The following is a 20,919-nucleotide window of genomic DNA, read 5'->3' on the forward strand; positions in this document are numbered from 1 at the left end:
CTTGCAAACTTCTTCCTGAATTGCCCATGACAGCGAGGTCTTCGGCAAAAGCCGAGCTCCTCCAGGGATGGCGTGACTCCAGGAGCTGGGGCTTTAAGAAAATAACTACACGGGTGAGTGGGCACTGCTGGGAATGTCAGAGACTCCCTCCTTAACCCAGGGCTGGCAGAGCTGCCCCAGCACCCAGGTGCTGCTGCAAAAGCAAATCTACCAGGCACGTGCTTGTACCTCGGGACTGAAACGGAGCCTCTTGTGAACTTGGGGGGCTTCCTGCTGTGTCAGGGACCCCATCTTCTCCCTGGTGCCAGCTGCTGATGCTCACTGCAGATCATGGCTGGATCAGCCGGTGTCATTTTGGGGGAGGAAATGCAAGAATCCCAGCTATTCCCCCGGGCTGGGGAATGCGTGGCAGGCTGGCCGGAGGAGTCTGCGCCTGGCATGCCCTGCCAGGGAGCCCAGTGGGAGAAAAGGACCCTTGTGACGCAGGATTTTCAGCCACAGCACCCAGTGGGGCCAATCACATGGCTCAGGGTGCGAGTCCAACTCCCCCGGGCCCCCCCAAAACTGAGGGTGCAGGCCAGTCACCCTGTCTTTGCCAGCAATGCCACGCTCAGCCCCAGCCCTGGCAGCATCACTTGTGACCCCAAGGCATCCCGACAGCACACACACGGCGGCAAGCAAGGGAGGAAAAGGAAAGCCCCAAAACAGGAGAGGATCTGAGGTTGTCCCATCCTCAGCCTCCAGTCCCACAGCAGAAGGGATGCCTGGCTCTCTCCTAAGGGGTCACGAAAAGGGATAATGATCTGCTGCTTCTCTGCAGAGCCGCAGGTGTGGAATACCCCTGGGGTACAGACGGACCCATAAATCCTCCTGTCTCCAAAAAGCAGTTCATGGAGCAGAAGTCACACTGCTCTTCTGACTCTCCTCAATGCCCAGAGCAGACGTCTTGACAGCAAGACTTTGTCCAGTGCCAGCCTTCCCCATCAATCCCCTCATCAGCCTCCCATCAATCTCCCCATCACGCTGCAGATCCCACGGCTGGTGGGAGCCGAGGGGGCTGGAGAGACATGGCTCCAGGCAGGAGACGTGAGCGGGGACGGAGGCAAGCCTGACCTCTGCAAACATTGCAACACTGCTGGTGCTGGCCGGCAGGTCCTTCTCCCTGCAGGCAAAACGCTGCCCGCTCAACGGGCAGCACCGGCAGGACGCCCCGGCATGTTGCGGCATGAAGGAAAGCAAACAGGAGCAGCAGGGAAGGTTTCAGGGTGCTCCCTGTCCCGTGGGAGGTAAGGACCCACCTTCACACACCGCAATGGGCTGGGGCAGAGGTGGAGACCTGGAGGGCCCCCATCAGCGTGAATTCATCCTCCACGCTGGGAAAAAACCCCAACTATTAACACATCCCAAGGTGTGGAGAAATCCTCAGTAATCTGGGATGAAGCAGGGAAGAGCATTTCCATGGTTTTTTCACCATCAGCATCATCCCCATCAGCAAGTTTTTAGTGGGATCCGTCCCCCTCATTTGATCCAGCAAGCATGAAAGCTGAGGCCAAATTCAGCAATACCCACTCCAGCCCCAAACACACACGTGCATCTTAAATGCACCCCCTTCAGGAACCAGGAGATTGGCTTTAAAACAAAAATACAAAAGCCTGGCATGAAAACAAGCAGAAATCCCATCACCGCATATCCAGAGGTCTGTTTTATTTGCCATCAGGTCTCCAAGCCCTTGGGACTCCCCGCAAGCGATGTTGCCTTATTATCATTCGATCCAAAATAAGAACGATGCAGCCCCATCTCTTCGGCAACACTGAAAGTCCTCTGAGATTTTAAGCCCTGAGCGGATGAAGTCCCAGCGTCCGTGTCTGCACAGGAAGGGCTCACTCACAAATATCACGGAAAACGGACAGAACGGCTTGTGTTAGCTCTCCGTCCTGCCAAATCCACGTCTCAGCTGGTATCTGGCAGCACCAAAAGCCCTCGGGAAGTACCAGCCCTGGCACCCTGCCTGGGGCAAGCCCCGCTCCTGCCTTCTCTGTAGGGAAGGTCTAGGGTGGGCGAGGGTGAGCAGAGGACGCTATGCTGAAGAAAGGCTGCTGGCATTGGGAGGGGATCCCAACTCAGCACCCCAACATGCCATCCCGGCATGGCAGGACCAGCCGCAGCCTGGTGCCAAAGCCACCAACACGAAGAAAGTCACCCAGGGGTCCGGGTCCTGGCAGAACCATCAGCGAAGCAGCAGTCCACCCGTGTAGAACCCCAGCATGATGAAAATCCCCAAATCTCTCAACTCACAGGATATTTTAAGAAAGTTGAGCCCTGTCCACCAGGCTGGCATTTTCTGCCACTGCATTCAAGCCTCAGGGACCCGACGCTCCCCCACCGGCTGTGGGAGACGATGGCCCTTTGTAGACATGACCGGTGACTCGGGGCACAGGAGCCAGCGGCATTTCCAGGTGGGAAGCCCTGCTTTGGGAAAGGAATGAGGAATATGCAGCCGAGCTGTCCTTGTGAGCCTGCATGCACAGACACGTCTGTCTGTCCTGCTCACCCTCTCCTCTTCCTCTCCTCCCCCAGTAATTTTTCAATCCAGTTCATCCAACTGCGGCAGAGGGGCACAGGACTCAAAAATATGTTGATCCCGTCTCTTGCAGAGAGACGGAGCAGAGGACAGACACTTTCTCTGCACACAAGAAAGGCTGCCAGGTGAACACAACCCTTATCAGACACTGGAGAACCCAACCAGCCATCCCAACCCCATCAGAAAGCCAAGCTGCAACGCTCCTGCGAGCTGCACAGCGACACGGTCGGCAGCTCAGCTGTACCTCCCCCTCTTCCTTCACCCCAAAGAGGCTCCTACACCAAAACCGTCTGCTTTCTCCCCCAAAATCCCACGGTGTTGGTGTCTCCAGCTGGTGCCGAAGCACCCGCAGGGGATGGGTCTCCTCCTTCAGCTGCCGACCCTCCATCCCTGGGGCAAGAGAGGGGAGAAGGCAGGAGGGGGGCTTTGTGCACACAGCGGGGGCAAAGCTCAACACGGAACCCTATTTTTGTCCAAGTGTCTCTTTTCTTTTTGTTTTAACCAGGAAACATTCTCAGTCTCTTATTTAAAACCACCCAAGCCCCAAACCAAGCAACAGTGAGGCACTCCTGTGCCTGATCGCAGGAAAACGACAGCTGAAGTATCAACAAACCCCAGTCCCGGTTTGACAAAAAACCACAAAACGATATCCTGAACATTAACAGAAACGGGTGTGTTTGCAGTCTCCATGGCTTGGACCTTTTTTTGTGGTCTTTTTTAAAAAATATTGTCTCCCAAAGCCTCCAGCCCACCTGGCCGGGGCTGACGGCTGCCCCATCCCGGCTGCATCCCTGCTGCACCGGGGCATCGCTCCACCGGCCCGTGGCTCCAGCCATCCGCAGGCAGCCTTGGCCTTCCAGTCCCGGCCGAACCGTCCTCAGACCGGAATCCAGAGTCAAATAAAGAGGGATCCAGGCAGCGGTGAGCAAGTTGGGGTTCAGGCCCCCATTTCATCCCAGTACGCTCTGCTCAGAAAAGGACCTGCCCACCGTTTGCATCCCAGCAGCCCATCCAGGGTAGCTGGGTGGCCCATTTGCCGGTGGCCACCACTTGCAGCTTCGCCCGGTCGAATTGCCAGTACTGGTCATCCCGAAAGAAGTAGATGAAGCCGTCGCGGTGGGTGAGGGCACCCGCCGTGCCAGGGGGCAAACCCTCCCAGTCCCGCAGGCCGCGGGGGTAGTAGGGCTCCACTCCGAGGGTCTCCTCGCTCACCACGAAGTACTTGGGTCCTTTGAAGAGGACCAGGCGCCGGAGCTGCTGGAAGTAGAGCGCGGTATCGGGGTGCCGCGGGAGGCCGCGGGCGCTGCATTTCTGGGGGAAACCTGCCGCCAAGGTGGAGCCTGTGTAGCACCAGCATCGGCCACCTGGGCAGAGCAAGGGAGAGGGGTTAGAGCCCACCCCAATGGGGTCCGTCGCAGGACCAGCTTCACGAGATGTGGAAGGACTCAGCCATCGGGCCAGCTTTGCAGCCCTAAACACATGTCCGTGACATCCATCCCGCTGGTGATCCAACCAGCGCTACTGTGGGGCTGCTCCCAGGCTGGGGGGGGAAACTGAGGCACAGTAGCTCAGGGGCTTGAAGGCGTGGAAAGAGACTGCCAGGGACAGCGCAAGGCCGCCACACTGTTGGCTAGTCTTTGCTGCTTCCTTGCAAACCTCCCCCTGTTCCTGCACAGCGAGCAGGACAGACAGACCCAGACCCCCCCCCGGGGCCAGGACAACCGAGACCAGCACTGCAGCAGCAGGAATTGCAACTGGGGCCGAGCGCTCGGCCATCCCCACAGAACCCTGTCCCCGCAGAGCTCTGTCCCCACGAAGCAAGCAGACAAAAGCCCCTTTCTGCTCACAAGCCACAGCCTGACCCAGCCCCGGGGAGGGAGGGAGCGGACGAGGGCTGGGGAGGGAGAGGGGCTTTTGGCTCTCACCCAGCCGCAGCAACAAAGCCCCCATTCTGATGAGCCTGCAACTGGTTTCCATTAAAGGTTGGGGCTGACCCTGGCAGCCAGGCTGCCTGGTTTGACCTTCCTCTACCCGTCCGGCTGCGGCGTGCTGCCGAGCAGCTTGCGGATGGTATTTCAGCTCTCCGTGGCAGCTCAGCCCCCGGCACGACGCAGAGACCCGTGTGTACCATGAAAACATCACAGTCGCCTCAGCTCCCCTGTGGCCACACGTCTTTGGGGAGCATTTTCACCCCAAGACCCCAAAGGGTTTGATACATCTGGTTTTGGTTTTAAACACAGGTGAGCGCCGCTCTCCTGAACGGGCTAATGAGGAAACTGAGGCACGAGGGGGTGATGCTGCCTGCCGGGATGATACACCCAAAGCCATACAATTAATCTACGGCAGACAACGAGCCCAGGGCTCCTGCGGGTTTTTGCACACCTGGGACCCAGTGATGCCCCAACTCTGTACTGGGACGGGACCAGTAGGAGGGACAGGGGACATGGGCAGGAGAAGGTGCCCCAGCCAGACCCAGACAGCCAGACCCAGCAGGCAGGAGCATCGGCAGCCCCAAGGAGAGCTCTCCTGCCTGTTCCTCACCTACCTTTGAAGAAGTAAAACTTGCCACTGAGCTGGGACCAGGCGCAGGCGTCGATGCCAGCGGGGAGACCGGGCCAGCGCGTCTGCAGGGGCCGTGGGTCGCTGGCGTTGCCGCTCGTCGGCACCACCCAGTAGTGGCTGCCCTTGAAGATGTAGAGGTTGTGATCCCCATCTGCAGGGCAGAAGGAGGAGTGAGAGGCGAGAAGCCTCATCCCACCTCCCAGCCACCGCTCCCCAATTCCCCTCTCCTCCCCACGCAGTTCCGTGGTGCTTCGGGGTTGCTTGGGTTTCGGAGGCTCCCTTCTGCCTCTCCAACCGCCCTCTCAGCTTTCATAATTCATTGCCTCCGCTCCAGCCCGGAGAGGATAAAAGCTGACCACAGCTCCCGCTCGAGGCTCATCTTTCACGGTTGAGCTCCCGCAGCGAATAAGCCTTGTCATGGCCCAAGTTTGAGGATGTTTTCCCCCTCCTAACACACCAAACCGTCGCTGTGTCCTCGAGATGCACTCCACTCTGTGGCAGCAACGTGCGTCAGTGATGCCACCAGCCCCAGGAGCACATATGGGGCTGTGGGCCAGCCAAATCCACATTTCCCACTGCTGGAGCTTATCAGAGCAGAAACTGGCTGCTGCAGCACTGGGGCGAGGGGTGGGGTACGTGTTTCGGGAGACGGCCGTGCCAGCCAACACTCACCAGCAGTTATGGCGTCGAAGAAGGAGTGGCAGTAATAGGCGCTGAGGCTCCTTTGCTGACGGTCCCCGTCGTAAAGGTCTGTGTTCCAGTCCTGGAAGTGAGTGAAGACCTTTCCCGGGAGCTGGACGGCCAAGCCTTTGGAGGGCTTCCCTGGGATGGAGCAGGGAGCAGTGAGTCACAGAGAAGGGGCAGGGAAAGGGCTTTCCCCAGAGCACTGCGTGAGCACAGGGCTGGGGAGCCATCCCAGGGCTCCAAACACTCCTTGTCCCGCTGCCTGGTTCCTGTCCCCCTCTATACGGTGGTGGAAAAGACCCCTTGGCACCCCCCAAAAAACATGCACCAACATTTCCCTGGTTGCGAACAAGGGGGCAGCAAGTCCAACCTCCCCTGCCCTGGAGGGCATGGTACCCATTCCACGTGCCCTGCTGCATCTTCCTCCCCAGCCACGAAAGGATGAGGCCCATCCCCACCGTGCCCCTTGCACGTAGTCCTCTCCCCTTGCAGGGACCCGCTCCCGTCCCTGCTCCTCGCTCTCCATCCCAGGGAACATCCCCAGAGGAACTGAGGGGTGCGTGGGGAAGCCAGGCTCACCGTACAAGTTCTGGACAGCCAAGATGTCATCCCAGCTGAGGACAAAATCCTTGCTGAGCTTCTTGTAGTAGGGAGACATCAGGGCGCTCTTGACGGGGGAGTGCTCCAGCCCCAACGTGTGGCCGACCTCGTGTGCCACCACGATGAAGAGGTTGCGCCCTTTGCCGCTGTGCAGGGACCAGCGCTCAGCGCTGTCGAAGTGGGCTTCTCCGCGCCGGGGGAAGAAGGCGTGAGCCAGGGCGCCTCCTGGGGACACGAGAGCCATCAGGGACCACGGGGTGGGAGAGGACCTCAGCCACAAGCCGAGGGGCAGGGGATACGCGCAGCTCTGGTTTGCTTAAATAGGCATCGATTTTAGCTCTTTGGGAGGCCTTCTGAGAAAGAACAGCGGCTTCCCACGACTATTTCCCGCAGCAGGTGCAAGCCAAACCAGTTCTGCCTTCGGCTCCTGAGCACGGCAGGGGTTTGTCTGCTCTATGGTTTATACGTTTGGTTTCTTGCTGGGCTCGGGCCAGGGACTGAAGCCACTGCATTGACCCGTGTCGGGCAAAGGCTCAAGAAGAGAGAAAACCTGGGCTGGTCTGATAGTGGATAAGCAGAAAGGCTCAGCTGGAAGGAATGAGCTCAGGTTTGGAGGGTGCCATCAGGATGGGGAGGGCTCCCTGAAGACCATCAGCCCGATCCTATAATGAGTAGCATCTCAGCCACCTCGCTGGCAGACCTCAGTTGCAGAATTGGTAGCGAGGACCCCAAATCGGAAAGCAAACTGGTGCAAACTGGGTTTAGAGGGACTGCTGGGGCAGAGCCTTGCCTCCGTCACCCCCAGCCCTCCTCCCTGCCGGGGAAGAGCCCACATTGTAAAAGAGAAGCTTACGAGGGGGAAGCGACCAGCACCTGGTCCATCGAAGGCATTGTTGAGTCCATCGTTGTGGTCTCCATGGAAGAAGGTCAGGCGGATGTCAGCCGGGCCATCCCGTGCCTCCCAAAACACCAGCGAGGACACGTTGCTCCAGAGCTCGAAGGCGGCTTTCATGGCCAGGCGCACCTCGTGCTGTGGCAGGTAGGAGGGCCAGTTCACCACCCGGTAGGTCAGGTGCCGCTTGTACCACCTCCCGCCTGCAAGAGGGGCAAAGCTCAGCACGACGATGGGGACTTGGACTTGCTCTTCCACCCAGGGGCTGCTGGGATGGAAGAAAGCTTCCCAGTGCTGGGAAATGCCATGGCTTTCCCAAGCCAAAGCTGAAAGTCAACCCAGGTGTCCCACCAGCAGCAGGATCTGACCCATGAAATCCCTCCAAAGGTGCCACCACTAGATCCCACCCGGAGATTCCCAAGGCTGGACCTGCAACCAAAGCCTAAGAGAGGACCCAAAACCTGTTTAAGGCGAGGAGAAGCTGGGGCACTCAGTTTGAACACACACCCCCCCCCGCCTTGCCTCATCATGTTTTCCAGGGCCAAATCCAGCATGGGTCCCTGACCTGCAGGTCTCCTGCCTGATGCCAGCGTCATGCCCAGAAGATGCAGCCCAAGGACTGGCTTTCAGGGAGAGAAAGCAAAGCCACCTCTGAAAACAAGTGGCCCAAAGGCAAAAGGAGAGGGATGGGCTCTCGGCAGCAACTTGGGAGCACAACGGAACAGTGGGGATGGAGGACGCAGGGTTGCATCCTGGTTAAGGCAGATTTGCCAAGAGCTGGGCACCAGCCAGAGGGGAAAAAAAGAGCCAGTCCTCAAGGGGACACCAGTTGGGTTTGAAATACATCCCCAGGAAGGAATGGTACCGACTGCCATAACAGCACATGCTGAACTCCATCACATGCCCAAAGACCCCAGAGACATCCAGGGCTTCATCCAGCTGGCCAGCAAGCACAGGCAGGGAGCAAAAATGCCCGTTCATACCAGGGGGATCTGCAGCAGAGCCCTGCGGCTGGTCCCTGCGGTGACTCTGCGTCTTCTGCAACAAGCCCGAATGCTGCAGGGACACCAAAACCGGGGGGCCATGGGAGGTGTGTGGGCAGGGCTGGGGGTCCCCAGCACCCAAAGCTCCCTTGGTGAGAGGGGGGTCCTCTCTGTCTCCCCTGAACTCCCTCCCTAAGGCCCAGCCTTGACTGGTTTTATAGGGAATCCCTTTTCTTTTTCCTCCGAATGTGGAATTTGAACACAGCAGCTACTGAGCCAAGGCAAGGAAAAGGCCAGCTCCCCCGTGGTAGGGCTGCCTTTTCACTGTTTTTAAGGACATCCTGACCATTTCTACCTGCAGAAGTTGTTGCCTGGAAGTCCAGCCAGCGATATCCCAGCAGGAACAAACTCCTCTTCACCGTTCATTTTAAAAGCATCGTTTTACCAGCACCAAAGATCTTACTGCCCACGGCTTCCCTAAAAGCTCTTCTAAGGGAGACAGAACCTTGATGCCACCAGGGCAGATGGTGACAAGGATGAAAGGGACAAGCCTGTGAAATCCCCCTAAGCTCCCCACCCTCCTCCCACCACACAGGAGTGCAAAGATTTGTGTAACCGCAGCCGCCACGCAGCTTCGCAGCCCACTCCTCCTCCTCCTCCTCCTCCTTCTCCAGCACCCCTCAGCAGCTGTGGGGACCCTGGGGCCCCACAATTACATCTAGCCGGGGGGGGGGGGGGGGGCGGGAGCAGGAAAGAAGCCATGGGGCCACACTGGGAAGATGCAGGTGCCAGAGCCGGTGCCAAGGCGTGGGAGCGGTGACAGACCTCCAGCGACCGCGCCTGCTCCAGATGTGCAGGGAAACAGGGGGAACGGAGCCGGCAGCACGCCGGGGCTCGCTACTGTGGGTCTGAGCCAAGCTGCTCGGCAATCCTGGAGGACATCCCACCCCAGCTCTGTTTCCTTCTCCTCTGTTTCCGAGCAGCCCGTGGCAGGGGAGGCTCTGGGCCAGCTGGTCGTGGTCCTTGGGGGCAGAATCGGTTCTCCCCGTTCATCAGTGCAATGATGGCCTCTGACTTAAAAGGGACGCACGGCTGTGCATTCCACCGGCCCAGACCAACCCTGCATGGTAAAGGCTAAATACCTGCCTGGATGGCTGCAGTCCTAAGATAAAAAGCCCTGGCATCCCATCCTTCCCTCCACAGGGGCAGAGCATCTCGCACCAGAGGAGGACGGATGGATGGATGGATGGTACCAGTGGGCAGGGGAGAGGATGCCAGAGCATCTCCACTGGAGGAGGATGGATGGCACCAGCAGGCAGGGCTGGGGGAGGCAATCGTGGCCGGCTCTCAGGAAGAGGAGGGCTGGGTGCTGCATGGAGCCATTGAGCCAGGGACAATCACAGGCAGGGAGTTCCCCGAGGGGAAATCCAGGATGCTGGCTGCCCGACATGCCGTCTGGCCAAGGACCTGCTGGTCAGCAGAGCTCCCAGCCAGCTCTGGTGCCTGGCGAAGCCCAGCAAGGCAACTAGAAGAAAGTCCTCTTCCCAGCGCCTTCCACTGCAGACACCTGATTTCCAAACAGGACTTGTCCCCAGATCTTCCCAGAGAGCAGAAAGCCTTGGGCTTTGACTGCAGAAGGGAAGTTTTCTTCAGAGGTGCAGAAAGGAGCGGACGGACTGGACCCCGTCCCACGCAGGGAGCCGATCTCCACTGCTGGGCTGGGACCCATCCCGGGAGCGGCAGGAGGGACGGACGCCCTCCCCAGCCCCACGCTGGCCACCACTGCTGGGCTAACTCCGTTGGGAGCCAAAGCTCAGCCGGGGTTGGCTTTTGCCCACGTGCCGGGGTGCGAGCGTGCCTGAAGCCGGCGGGATGACGGACACAGCGGCTGCCCGGTGACGATCCTGCTGGGACAGGGGTGGATAACAAAATACTTTGCCCGCCCGGCTGCAGCGGCTTCCTGCTTGGAGTCGGATAAACAGACAACTTGGCCCAAAGCCTCTGGCCTTCCTGGCCGGTGCCGCCAGCTGTGTGGGCATCCCCCCCCCCAGCCTGTGGGCACCGCTATGGAGTTGCTCCCATGCCCGCTGCCTGCTGGTGCTGCCGCCAGCTGCACCCCGGCTTGCTGCCACGGGGGATCTGCCGGCACCAGACCACCGGAGCAATAACCGGTGCCACGCACAGCCCTTCCCTGTCTGGGCTCGGAGCTGCCGGGCGTTTCTTGCCACCCACTCGCAGACCACAATCCCCAAAAAGGAGCCCCGTGAGCCAGAAGGCACAAGCTGCTTCTCTTTGCTCCTCTCCTCCTGCATGTCCTTCCCAGCTCTGCCTCATCGGCCTCCTGCCCGGGGCATGGCAGACCCTCTGCGCGGGATGGCGCCTGCAAGGGTGATGCTGCATGTCAGGATTTTTGGAAGGAAAGCCAGAGGCAGGAGGAGGACGATGGGGCTGTCTCCTGGGGCCGTCCATCGCCAGCCCTGCCAGATGCAAAGACAGCCTGACAAGGCACAGAGCCCTTTCTTAATCTCGCCTTCATTTTTCCCATGTCCTAAGCACAGCTGGCCCCAGCCCTCTTGCTCTCTAGGAATCCAGTTACTCATCCACAAGCCCAGGAGGGTGAGAGACAAGAGGCCCAATCCTGGCTACACAGGAGCGAAAGAAGTCGCTTGGAGCAGAGTTAAAGCCCTTAATGTGGGTGAAACAACTCCCTGTGGCCAGGCAGCCCAGCACCAGCAGGTTTTGTGGTTACTGCCGGGTGACTAACACATGTTAGAAGTCTCAAAGCTCAGCAGAGCCTGGAGATAACTCCACTGTGTGCCAGCCCCTGCTCTCCGGATCACGCTACCACGGCAGCGTCCGGGGCCATGGTGACCTGATAGCTCCTCAGGAGATGTCCTGGCTCCCTGGACAGCAGTAAAACCACCCCGGAGGGCTGAATTTCCCCACGAGTAGGAGTTGCATCTCTCCAAACATTTCTGACATCAAGCCCTACAGAACAACTAAAAATAAAGAAGTTTAAAAATAAAGCAGTGCAAAGCCCAGGCAGGTCCTGTACCAGCAGAGCTGTGCCTCCCATCCACGGCAGCATCTCCAGGAGTCCAGTTACAGGATGGCAGACTTGGACTGCCAGCACCCCAGAAACCCAAACCCCACCGGCACCCCCCGGCGTGGACGCTCACCGTGCTGCGTGGTACGCCTGCGGCGCCGGGCGGCAGACACCCGGCGTGCCCAGGCTGCGCGGCTCTCCCCATCGCCCGTGCCGCACCGCGGCAGAGCCATCTGATGGAGCGTGGGGGCATCCAGGACCCCGCTGAGCGGGAGGTGGGTCACCCGCTGGAAGTCCCTGCAAAAGGAAGGCAGACGTCAGGACCCACACCCGGAGCCCCCCAGGGGGGTTCTTCGATTGCGTTTGTGCCGGGTGTTTGACCTCAGCCAGGGCTTTCACCCAGCGGACTCCGTGCCCTGCCACGGGGAATGTATCTGGGTGATAAAACAAGAAAGATTTGGCTCTGAAACCACATCTGACCAGCAATCCATCTCCTAGCAGGGCAAAAGTAGGCAGGGGAGCCTAAGAAATGTCTTTCTCAGTTTTTAACCCCAGTTGTTTGACTTTGCACTTGACTTTGCGCAGGGTCAGACCAGGGACTCTCCCAGAGCCAATGTGATCTCGATAAGAGACGTCCGAGCAGGGGCTGTCAGCTCGGCCCCCTGACATCTCCCAGCCGTCCCCAACCTCGGCCTCGCCACAGAGATTATTGTAAGGGGAGCACCGGGCCATAAAAGGCAAATAAAGCAGCGCAGCGAGGCGCCGGGCTGCCAGCAGCCAGCTGCGGGAGCTGGGTACGGACCGGCGTTTCCAAAAAGGACTGGTTGTGCTTTATCATCAGACCGTGCCAGAGCGAGCCCCCGGCTGCAGAAAGAACTCTGCTGCTGCAAAAAGACCCCCCCAAGCACCGGCAGCTCCCACACAGCCGGAGTCTCTGCATTTCTGCTGCTGTTTTGAATAAAAGGCTCGTACCTCACTGCCTCCGTGAACTCGGCGGGGCTGTGTGTGCCGGGCCCCGGCTCGCCGAAGTAGCCGTATTTCTCCAGGAACAGCTGCAAGAAGAGACACGGGAGAAGCTCAGAGCACGGGCAGGCATTTGCACATGTTGGCTTGGGGGGGTGGGGGGAAAAGGAGATGCGATGGGAAACAGTGCAGCAAACCTGGGGCTGTGCAGAAATTCCCAGTTATTTTTTTTCCTGCCAATTCTGCACCCCAAGCAGCCGCATCTCTTGCGCGTGCCAAGCCGAGCGGGTCTATATGTTTGCATTATGGGACTTTGGAAAATCTCAACTAAGCCCATCATTTTTGATGGCTCTTGGGTTTTTGGCCAGGACGCAATGGAGGCGTAGGAGGAAACGTTGCTATCAACAGATCAAAAAACCCTGCTGCCATGTCATCCGCAGCCAGAGGCTACCAAACCCACTCTAATCACCTCAGATGCATCAAGGCAGTGATTAAAATAAAGGCTGAAGTGCTGTGGACACGGGTGGGGTGAGACGGGGTCAGGCTGCAGCCTCCCCCTATCTCCACGCAGGATGTGGTGCTGCAAAGCGGAGACACTCCAGGGGCAATCGGCTCTGCCAAACCATTCTTCTTCTTATCGGCCATTTACATGGACGGAGATTGTCGCTCTGAACTTGCTCCAACACATAAATTGCACGTTAAAGAAAATAAATGGTTTCCCTCTGCCCAGCCTGCGCCTCCAGCTTTTGGAGAAGTTAATAGCCACGGTGGCAGGAATGCTCCACACCCGCCTTCCCCGCCGCCGGGGATGTCTGCAGGAGACAAACAAGCCGCCCAGCATCCTGTTAGTGCAACAGAATCGGAGTTGAAGTAATGAGGAATAAAAAGTGAAAGTGGCTGCTTCATTTCCCGCATCCCAAAGGAGAGGTAGGCTGAGCACCAGGATCATTACGGACTGTCCCGGGACAGCTCGGCTGCTGCCCGCTGCAGAGCCTTGTGCTTTTAAAGCCTATTCCCTCCCTGCTCACCTGGGGGGGTCACCGATGGGTGAGAGGGCAAGAAGAAGGGGGTTGGTGTTAATCCGTGCTCGATGCTACTCCTGACCGACGGCAGCATCCCTTCCTGGGCACGGGCAGCACCGAGCCGGCCACGCTTTGCCAGTCGTCTGGTGGGGAGCGGGAACAGTTTCTGGATATGGCAGCCCTGAGGCGCACCAGAGCCTCTCTCCCTCTCCTCCTCCTGCCCAAATCCTCCGCTTGCCTTTAACAGTCATCTTCGCGTCATCCCCAAACACGTCATCCTCCGCGCCCGCCACCTCCCCACGAGCAGGGCAGGCACCTTCCACGTGCTCTCTGCCTGTTGCTCACCCCTGTGGAAGCCCTCCCTACCCCCTTCCCAGACCTCAGCTCCTCCAGCCACGGAGTCGATCTCCTCCTTTACACCCCTTCTACCTGGAAGATCCCCCTCCGGCTGCAGCACCACAAGGACCAGCCCGGCTTCCTGCCAGGACACGCTCTTCACTCAGCCCCGGCCCAAAAATTTGGCCGTGTTTCCCACCGAACGCTTTTACCAGCTGCCTACCTCGGCCAGAGGTAGCAGCATCGGGCCGCAGCGGTAAAAACCCAAGCGTGGTCAGAGTCACCCGGACACTGCACACCCAGTCCCGGTGAGTCAGGATAAATCAGGCGTGAGCAAGTGCTGCGCCGGCAGATGAGAGCATCGGCTTGCTCATCAGACAAAGCCGCAATACTTCTGCCCGGGGATGGACCGTATAGCTCGGACATGCCATCTCCCCAGCTATACGGGGATAATTCCCCCCTTTACATGGGTACCAGGAGGCAAAACGCAGCAGCAACTCGGGATGCAGAAGCGGGGAAGGAGGATACGGGGATGAGGGAGACTCTTGGGGACAGGGCGGCGTGGAGGTTTGGTAGCCCCGAGACAGTAGTCTGGAGAGGAGAAGGTATCTGGCCCTCTTTCTCTGCAGCTGTGTTTTTGTAATGTTCTCCTCCAGAATTAGAAAATCACTAACCACATATATATGGATGTGGGGTGATAATCCCCCGTGGTTACATCACCACGGCTAAATGTGAGCTACAAAGCACCCAGACAGAAAGTGCCAGGTCTCAAATCATGGCACAGTCTAAACTGTTTCCACCACAATTTTGCTTTCACTCAGCATCTAAAACGTTAACAACTTGAAGCTGTTTCCTCTCCTGTAACCTAACGCAATCCCCTTCTTAAAGCCTGAAAATGTTTTTTCCCCACCATGATCTCACAAAAGCTTGAAATCTCATCTGGACAAGTCAGGGTGCGTGGCAAAAAAGCCACAGCTATCGCAGCAGCTGCTCTTGAGCAGCACCAAAACATACGCAGGCCACCGGCTTTGTTATTCCTGTCCAGATCTCCTTGAGCTCCGCAAGTCCAACCAAAGGGGCAGTTTCCCTGTAGTTTCTGGCCCGTGTCATGTTGAGGTTCTTGCGTGCAAGCACCCGCTCTCAGGCTGCCAAACGACCAGGAGAAAATTTATTACATTTTCTAGACACGGTTATTGTGAGCTCCAGGTGATGCCAGTCCTGGAAACCCAGAGCTACAGGAGAGGGATGTGCTGATCCTCCACTGCACAAGGTATTTATCAGACAGCAGAGCATACAAAGTCCCCTGGACCAAAGGCTTTTCAGGGTGACAAGGGAACCCAAGAGCCCCATGTCACATCTCCTGTGCCCAAACTAGTGCTGAAGACCCCCCCCCAGCACTGCCCGTGCCCCGCACACCCCCAGAGACCAGCCAGGCTCTGGTAGGGCTGGGTGGAAGCTGGCACCAGCCCCTTAAACCTCTCCAGAGGCTGCAATGCAAAGCCTGGCCGTGCTGGGAAAACTCCCTCCCTCCTGCCCCAGATGGGGAAATGCTGTTTTCTGTACAATGGGAAAAGAAAAACAGCAGGAAACCAAGAGCTGAGCATTAATATGAAATATGCCCAGCTCCCCCTCCGCACGTGGGGAGGAGAAGAGAAAAGATCTAGCTGCCCGGGAGCCAGTGCCGTGGCAGAAATCCTTCGGGGCTGCAGCGGGGATAGCGGGAGGAGAGTTTGGGGGAGATGGAGGGGCCCTTCCCATCTCAGGGCTCTGATGTGGAGCTGGTTACAACCCTGGAAATCATCTCTGCTGAGAGCTAAAGCCAAGGAAACACCTTGCCCTTGACCACAGGCATCCCAGGTGGAGGACAGCCAACAGCAAATACAATTAGACCTCCCTCCCTGGAAACTGGGATAACAAGGGGGCAGAGAGAGCAGGCTCTGGTCCTGCCTGCCCCCCCCCCTCCAGACACTCAGCTTCTGGCACCTTCACCACCAGTTAAGTATCAGAGAAGCCTCACGTTGGCTCCCGTTGACCGTGGTCCCTTCTGCTCTGCCCGGATACAAGCCCCATCTCTCCCCTCCATCCCCAGCAGCGGAGGGAAGCGATCCCGTCTTGCCGAAGGCTGGGCAGGCGCTTGGTGCCGTGGTTACAGAGGGTGCTGGCCAAAGCTGCACTTCCAAAGTCTTTTGGTTTTAATCACGAGAGGACAGCAGCCCAGCGTTTCACCACCCAGACGGACACGGGGGAAGCTGCAGCTCCCACATTTCAGCCTCAGTTTCCCCCTGCAGCACGGACACAAGGAAAGCTGACGTCTGGGACGAGCACGTTTTGGCAGGGCCACAGAAGGAGTGGCGGCTCCTCTTGCCCATCGGGTCACTGCCTGCCTGTCAGCTGCCTTCGGAAGATGTCAAAGCATTTAAAAGCACTAATTTCTTGCCACTCTCCCAAGCCATACTCCTGCCTGCAGTCATAAACCCTTAGGCAGAGTCTTTGTGTCTCTTTTGTTTAAGTGTGCATATAAGCATCTCTATAAATATTATATAGATAGATACACAGAGACACACAAGAAGGGAGATTAGCAAGTACAGAGCTTGGTTGTCCCCCGCTGAAAAGACAGCAAAACATAAGCTAATTCTGTATGTTAATGACGGAGGCTGATTAAAACCCCAAGCCCTGTCTGGTTGCTGTGATGCTCCCCCGCTGTGCCTAATCCGGTCCCGGAGGAATCTCCTCTCCCACCTACCCCTCCTGAAAATCTATTTTAGCTGGAAATGATCCACTTGCCACTGAAGATGTGGAGCTGGGGAAATACCGTGCGCAGTGCCTTTTAAGCTCCTTTACTTTTCACGCTTAATCTTGAGCTGAGAAGCAGGGGCAGCAGGCCAGGACTGTAGCAGGTCTAACTAAAACCCCTCCTGGTTTCAGTAACACAGATCTCCGAGATGCTGAACCGGACCTAGCCCCTGCCTCCCCATCCGCCTGGACAGGAGGGATGCTATGGGACAGGAACAGTAAATATCGCATCTCTTGAAAGGAAACAAAGGCCATGAAGGTCACTGGCCTTGGTGTAACCTGCCTGCGGGGCTGGCAGATCGCTCTGCTTCCTTGTGCGTTAAATACAAGAATATCTCATCAGCAATTACTACGATTCCCTCCTGCCTTTGAAACCAGCTCGCAGCTTTTGCCCGGCACCCCAGCGATGGGCTGCACCACCCAGCCACAGCTCCGGCAGCACCGAAACTACCCGAATGCAACCCAAAGCACTTGGGGAAAACAGGGGAAAACACTGGGCTTGGCCAAACCTTCCCCTGCAAATACCAGAGCAGCTGACAAACCAGTTTGGTCACGCAAACTGGTTGTGCTTTCACGTCTAAGGAGAGAAAAGAAACAAGACGCTTGGTCTTCGCCGTCCATCGGGATGGGAACCGGCGGGGGGGAAGGCGACGTGCCCGCTGCCAGCAGCCGCCGGCCCCTTGCCTGGCAGGCGTTATTCGCTGTAACAAGTGGGGATTGTTCAGGGGGAGAGCCGGGAAGAAAGTGGGGTTGTTCACGCTGCGGTGACTCACGGGGCTGTTAATCGCACCGGAGGACCGCGGGGTGCCTTGGAACCACTTGCCACATCCGCGCTATCGGCAGCAACTCAGAGCCGTGATCTCATGGGTTTTACGCGCTCTCCGCGGCCACGCAGAGCCCGGCAGTGCCTCAGAGGGGTGACGGCACCTGAATAATTCCTCCTCCTCTCCCCCACTCCTTGCGTTGCCCTGCTGAGGCTGAACAGCAGGGATTTTTCCCAGGAAGAAGGTTTTCTTCCTCTTATTTCAATCAGAGGGAAAACATGGGGGTGCGTCGGGAGCATGCGGGGGTCCCAGCTGACCCCCAAGCCCCACCATGTGCTGGGTGGTACCCAGAGACCCTCGCTCCGGCCAGGCTGCGTTCAGCATCCAGCATCCCAACTGGTTGCCTGCTCCGTAAAGGAGCTCATCCGGACACCAGAGCATTTCTCAGCACAAATACAGCTCAGAGCCTACGCTAAATGCGAGCCCTTGGTTGCCGAGGGGGAAAAGTCAGAGGCCACGTGCTACGGCAAAAGCGGGAGAAGGAGGGCAGCATAGGAAAAAATAAATAAATAAAATCCAAATTGGGGATGTCTCGGTCCCTTAGTCTCACTCTCCATTTCCATTCCCTGCTTTTCTCAATTTTCTGCCCAATTTTGATTCTCATCGCAACAGACCTGTGTCTTCTCATCGCAAATCACTACAGGGACTTTATTGTCCTTTGTCCTTGGCACCACCAGCACTCGGCCACGCTCTTCACTCCCAATACGGGGTGAAGTCTCACGTGCCGTGTATTTTACACAATTCCCCCGGGATCAGGGAGACTCGGGCATTCCCACACACCCAACGGCTGTCCTGAGCGCAGCCCAGCCAGAGAGCAGGTCTGCCAAACTACGTGCTATCTAGTATTGGACCTCCTCCTATCGGGGGCCCGCAGATAATAAGATGATTTAACATACAAATGTTTCAGATTATATTTCCAAACTTTCCTTCTTTTTTGGGGGGAAGCTGCAATTGATACAAAGGCAGTGAGAACAAGGGCACAAGCCAGGAAAATAACACAACTGGACATTTTCTCAGACTTTTGCATCTAAGTTTACACAAGCTATTGTTGCTAAATTTGGCTATTTTAAAAGCATTAAAACCAGCTTTAGAAGCAAAGCCTGGCAGCGGTCTAAAAGCCACAAGTAACTAGAACTATTTGATGTTACGTGAGAATTTCAGCTTTCTCTTAAAAGCAAAATTAACTGCTCCGTTTATTTAGACAAGCTTTCTTACCCCAGTCTCCATACATTTCCACTGTGTACATTGTCCCACAGTCCCTGACCAGCGCAGCACATCGCACTGGGGAAACTGAGGCAGGGAGACCGGAAAGTCACTCGCCCAGCACCCCTCGCCTGGGATCTGCCACAATCCTGGGACCTGCTCTGAGGCTTCAAGGGAAAAGTTCTCAGAAGTCACCAGTGAGGAATCAAAAGGCAGACTGGACCTTTTAAAGCTCTTGCCCCCCCCAGAGAGCTGGTTTTATTTTTAAAGTGAATTTTAAATTATTCATTTTCTGAGCACTAAGAACTTTGCAGCTTTATTTTTCTCCAGGTGGCGTGATGGGCCGGGCTGAGGTTTGTGCACCCTGGGACAAGCACACGTATAAATCACCTCTTTGAAACCGCATCTCCCAGCATGAGAAGCCTGCACATTGAAACAAGCCTCGGAGCGCTGATGTGCGCTTTTCCTCTTAGAGCATGTGAAAAATCCCAATTGATCCACCAGGACCGGCCGGGGTTTTAAAATCGAGCACCTGTGCAAACGCACACCGCATCGATGCCTAAAGAAGAAACCGGTCCCTGATGTCAACCTTTGTTCACCAGCCAAATCTCATACCTCGTCCTCCCAAAACAAACAGGAACGGCTGGCGGCATAGCGTGACAACGATACGGGGACAAACAGCAGAAATCCAAACCGAGGTGACGGGGACAGCCCTGGTGAGAGGCAGGGCAGGGGAAAGGCTGGCTTTTGTCCCTTCCCGAATTGCTGGGAGATGAGAAGTTTTCCCAGTGCGAGACTTCTACTGCGACCGGAGCTATATAGGAGGAGGAGCGCAGATGTACATCACCTACGGGCGCGCGCCTCCGTCTACGACACGCGCCTTGACACCCCAAACGCAACCCTACGGCGCGGGCCTCCGCCACGGATTCGCCGCCGGCGCGCGTCGTCGAGCGCTGGCGGGCACGCGCCTTACGGCGTCGACGTGCGGCGAGGGCGCGGGAATCTCACGACGGCCGGGTGCGAGGCCGAGTCCCCCTCCATCCTCCATCCCCCTCCATCCTCCATCCCCCTCCATCCTCCATCCTCCGCCCCGGTGCTCCGGTGCCCCGGTGCCGGTCCTACCTCCGCCTCCCGCCGCCGGCGAGCGGCCGGTCCGGGCTGCGCGGCCGCCAGCAGCCCCAGCGCCAGGGCGGTCCGGAGCGCTCCCAGCATCCCGGCTGCTCTCCGTTCCCTTCCTCCGTACCCGGTGTCCCGGCTCCGGTTTGCCTCGCCTCTCCTCTTCCCCGCCCCGGTGCCGGCTCCCCCTCCCGGGGGGCGGCCCCGGCCCGCCCCAGCCCCGGCCGAAGGGTTGGGCTCCGCCGGCGGCACCCCGAAGCGCTGGGTGCTGCTCCCACCGCACGCCCGGCTGCTCCCGGTACGGGAGAAACGATCCCTCGTGCGTTCTCCGTCGTCCTTTCCCAGCGGGGCCGTGCCCCTTCGCTCCGCAGCCCTCTCCCGCACGCCGTACCCGTACGGCTTCGCGACCGAGAGGACGGGGAGGCGAGCTCAGGGCGAGGGGAAAGCCGTGGACAAAGGCCCCGTGGGAGCTTCAGGCCGACACAACCCCACCTCCGGCCTTGGGGAAAGGCTGGGAGAGCCGCACCGGGGACTCCCCCCCCCCGGCAGCCGGCTGGCTCCAACGTAGCGCCGAGGATGGAGCCTTCCTCCCCTCGGTCTCCCCTGCGCGGCATCTCCGCTCCCGGGCATCGCTAGCTCACCCCATCCGTCGCAGAGCGGGACACGCGCGGCGGCTGTGTCAGGATTGCATCCACCCCGCTGCGGGCACCGTCTCTCCGGGCTGGATGGGGAGCGGAGCGCGGGCGGGTGAGGGTGCTGGGACAAACCTCCCGCTAGCTGTGGCCGCTAGGCTTGGGCTCTGCCCGGTTTGAAGCTGGGGGAAAAAAGAGAAGGAGAAAGCGAGGCCAGCTTTTCATAAACCTGCGTTCAGCACGGTCCCGAGCACGGGGGTGCAGAACGGACGAGGGCTTGGACGCAGGGGACACCTCTCTGAGAGCGGCCAGCACTAGCCACGAGCACAGCAAGGCAGGAGGCTGGGCAAGCAACGCTACCCCTCTTCAGGGGGTCTGGTAAAAACAACCCCACATGTAAGGAGAGCACACTCTCAAGCTTTACAGAACGCACCCCCCCCGCTCAGGGTTGTGGGCTTGCGCTGTTTATGCTTAAATTTCCTTCCTAGACCTGGGACTCGGTCACCCACCGCCAACGAGGGGCTGTTTACCACCCCAGGCAACAGGGTGCACGTGTGTCAGCGTTGCGGCTCTCCTGCAAACGGTACACAGCTGATGATCTTGCAGTTTCCAGCTCTGTTTACTCCCTGCAGTATTTTGTTTGACTATTTTGTTTTAATTTGACTAAAGCAAAAGGATGTTT

At 58.1% G+C, this 20,919-nt stretch overlaps 1 protein-coding gene across 1 annotated transcript; it reads right to left on the reverse strand.

The window, feature by feature from the left end:
• Positions 1–1,706: 1,706 nt before the first annotated feature.
• On the reverse strand, positions 1,707–19,710 carry MMP28 (matrix metallopeptidase 28). Its single transcript, XM_049802494.1, has 8 exons — positions 19,612–19,710; positions 12,321–12,400; positions 11,482–11,645; positions 7,301–7,522; positions 6,407–6,652; positions 5,816–5,965; positions 5,127–5,294; positions 1,707–3,945 (listed from the first exon to the last, which is right to left on the reverse strand). Exons 1-8 carry the CDS (start codon positions 19,699–19,701, stop codon positions 3,551–3,553), a joined length of 1,515 nt encoding a protein of 504 aa, XP_049658451.1. The 5' UTR covers positions 19,702–19,710; the 3' UTR covers positions 1,707–3,550.
• Positions 19,711–20,919: the final 1,209 nt, after the last annotated feature.

Source organism: Accipiter gentilis, chromosome 6 (assembly GCF_929443795.1).
Source record: "Accipiter gentilis chromosome 6, bAccGen1.1, whole genome shotgun sequence".
Lineage (NCBI taxonomy): Eukaryota > Metazoa > Chordata > Aves > Accipitriformes > Accipitridae > Astur > Astur gentilis.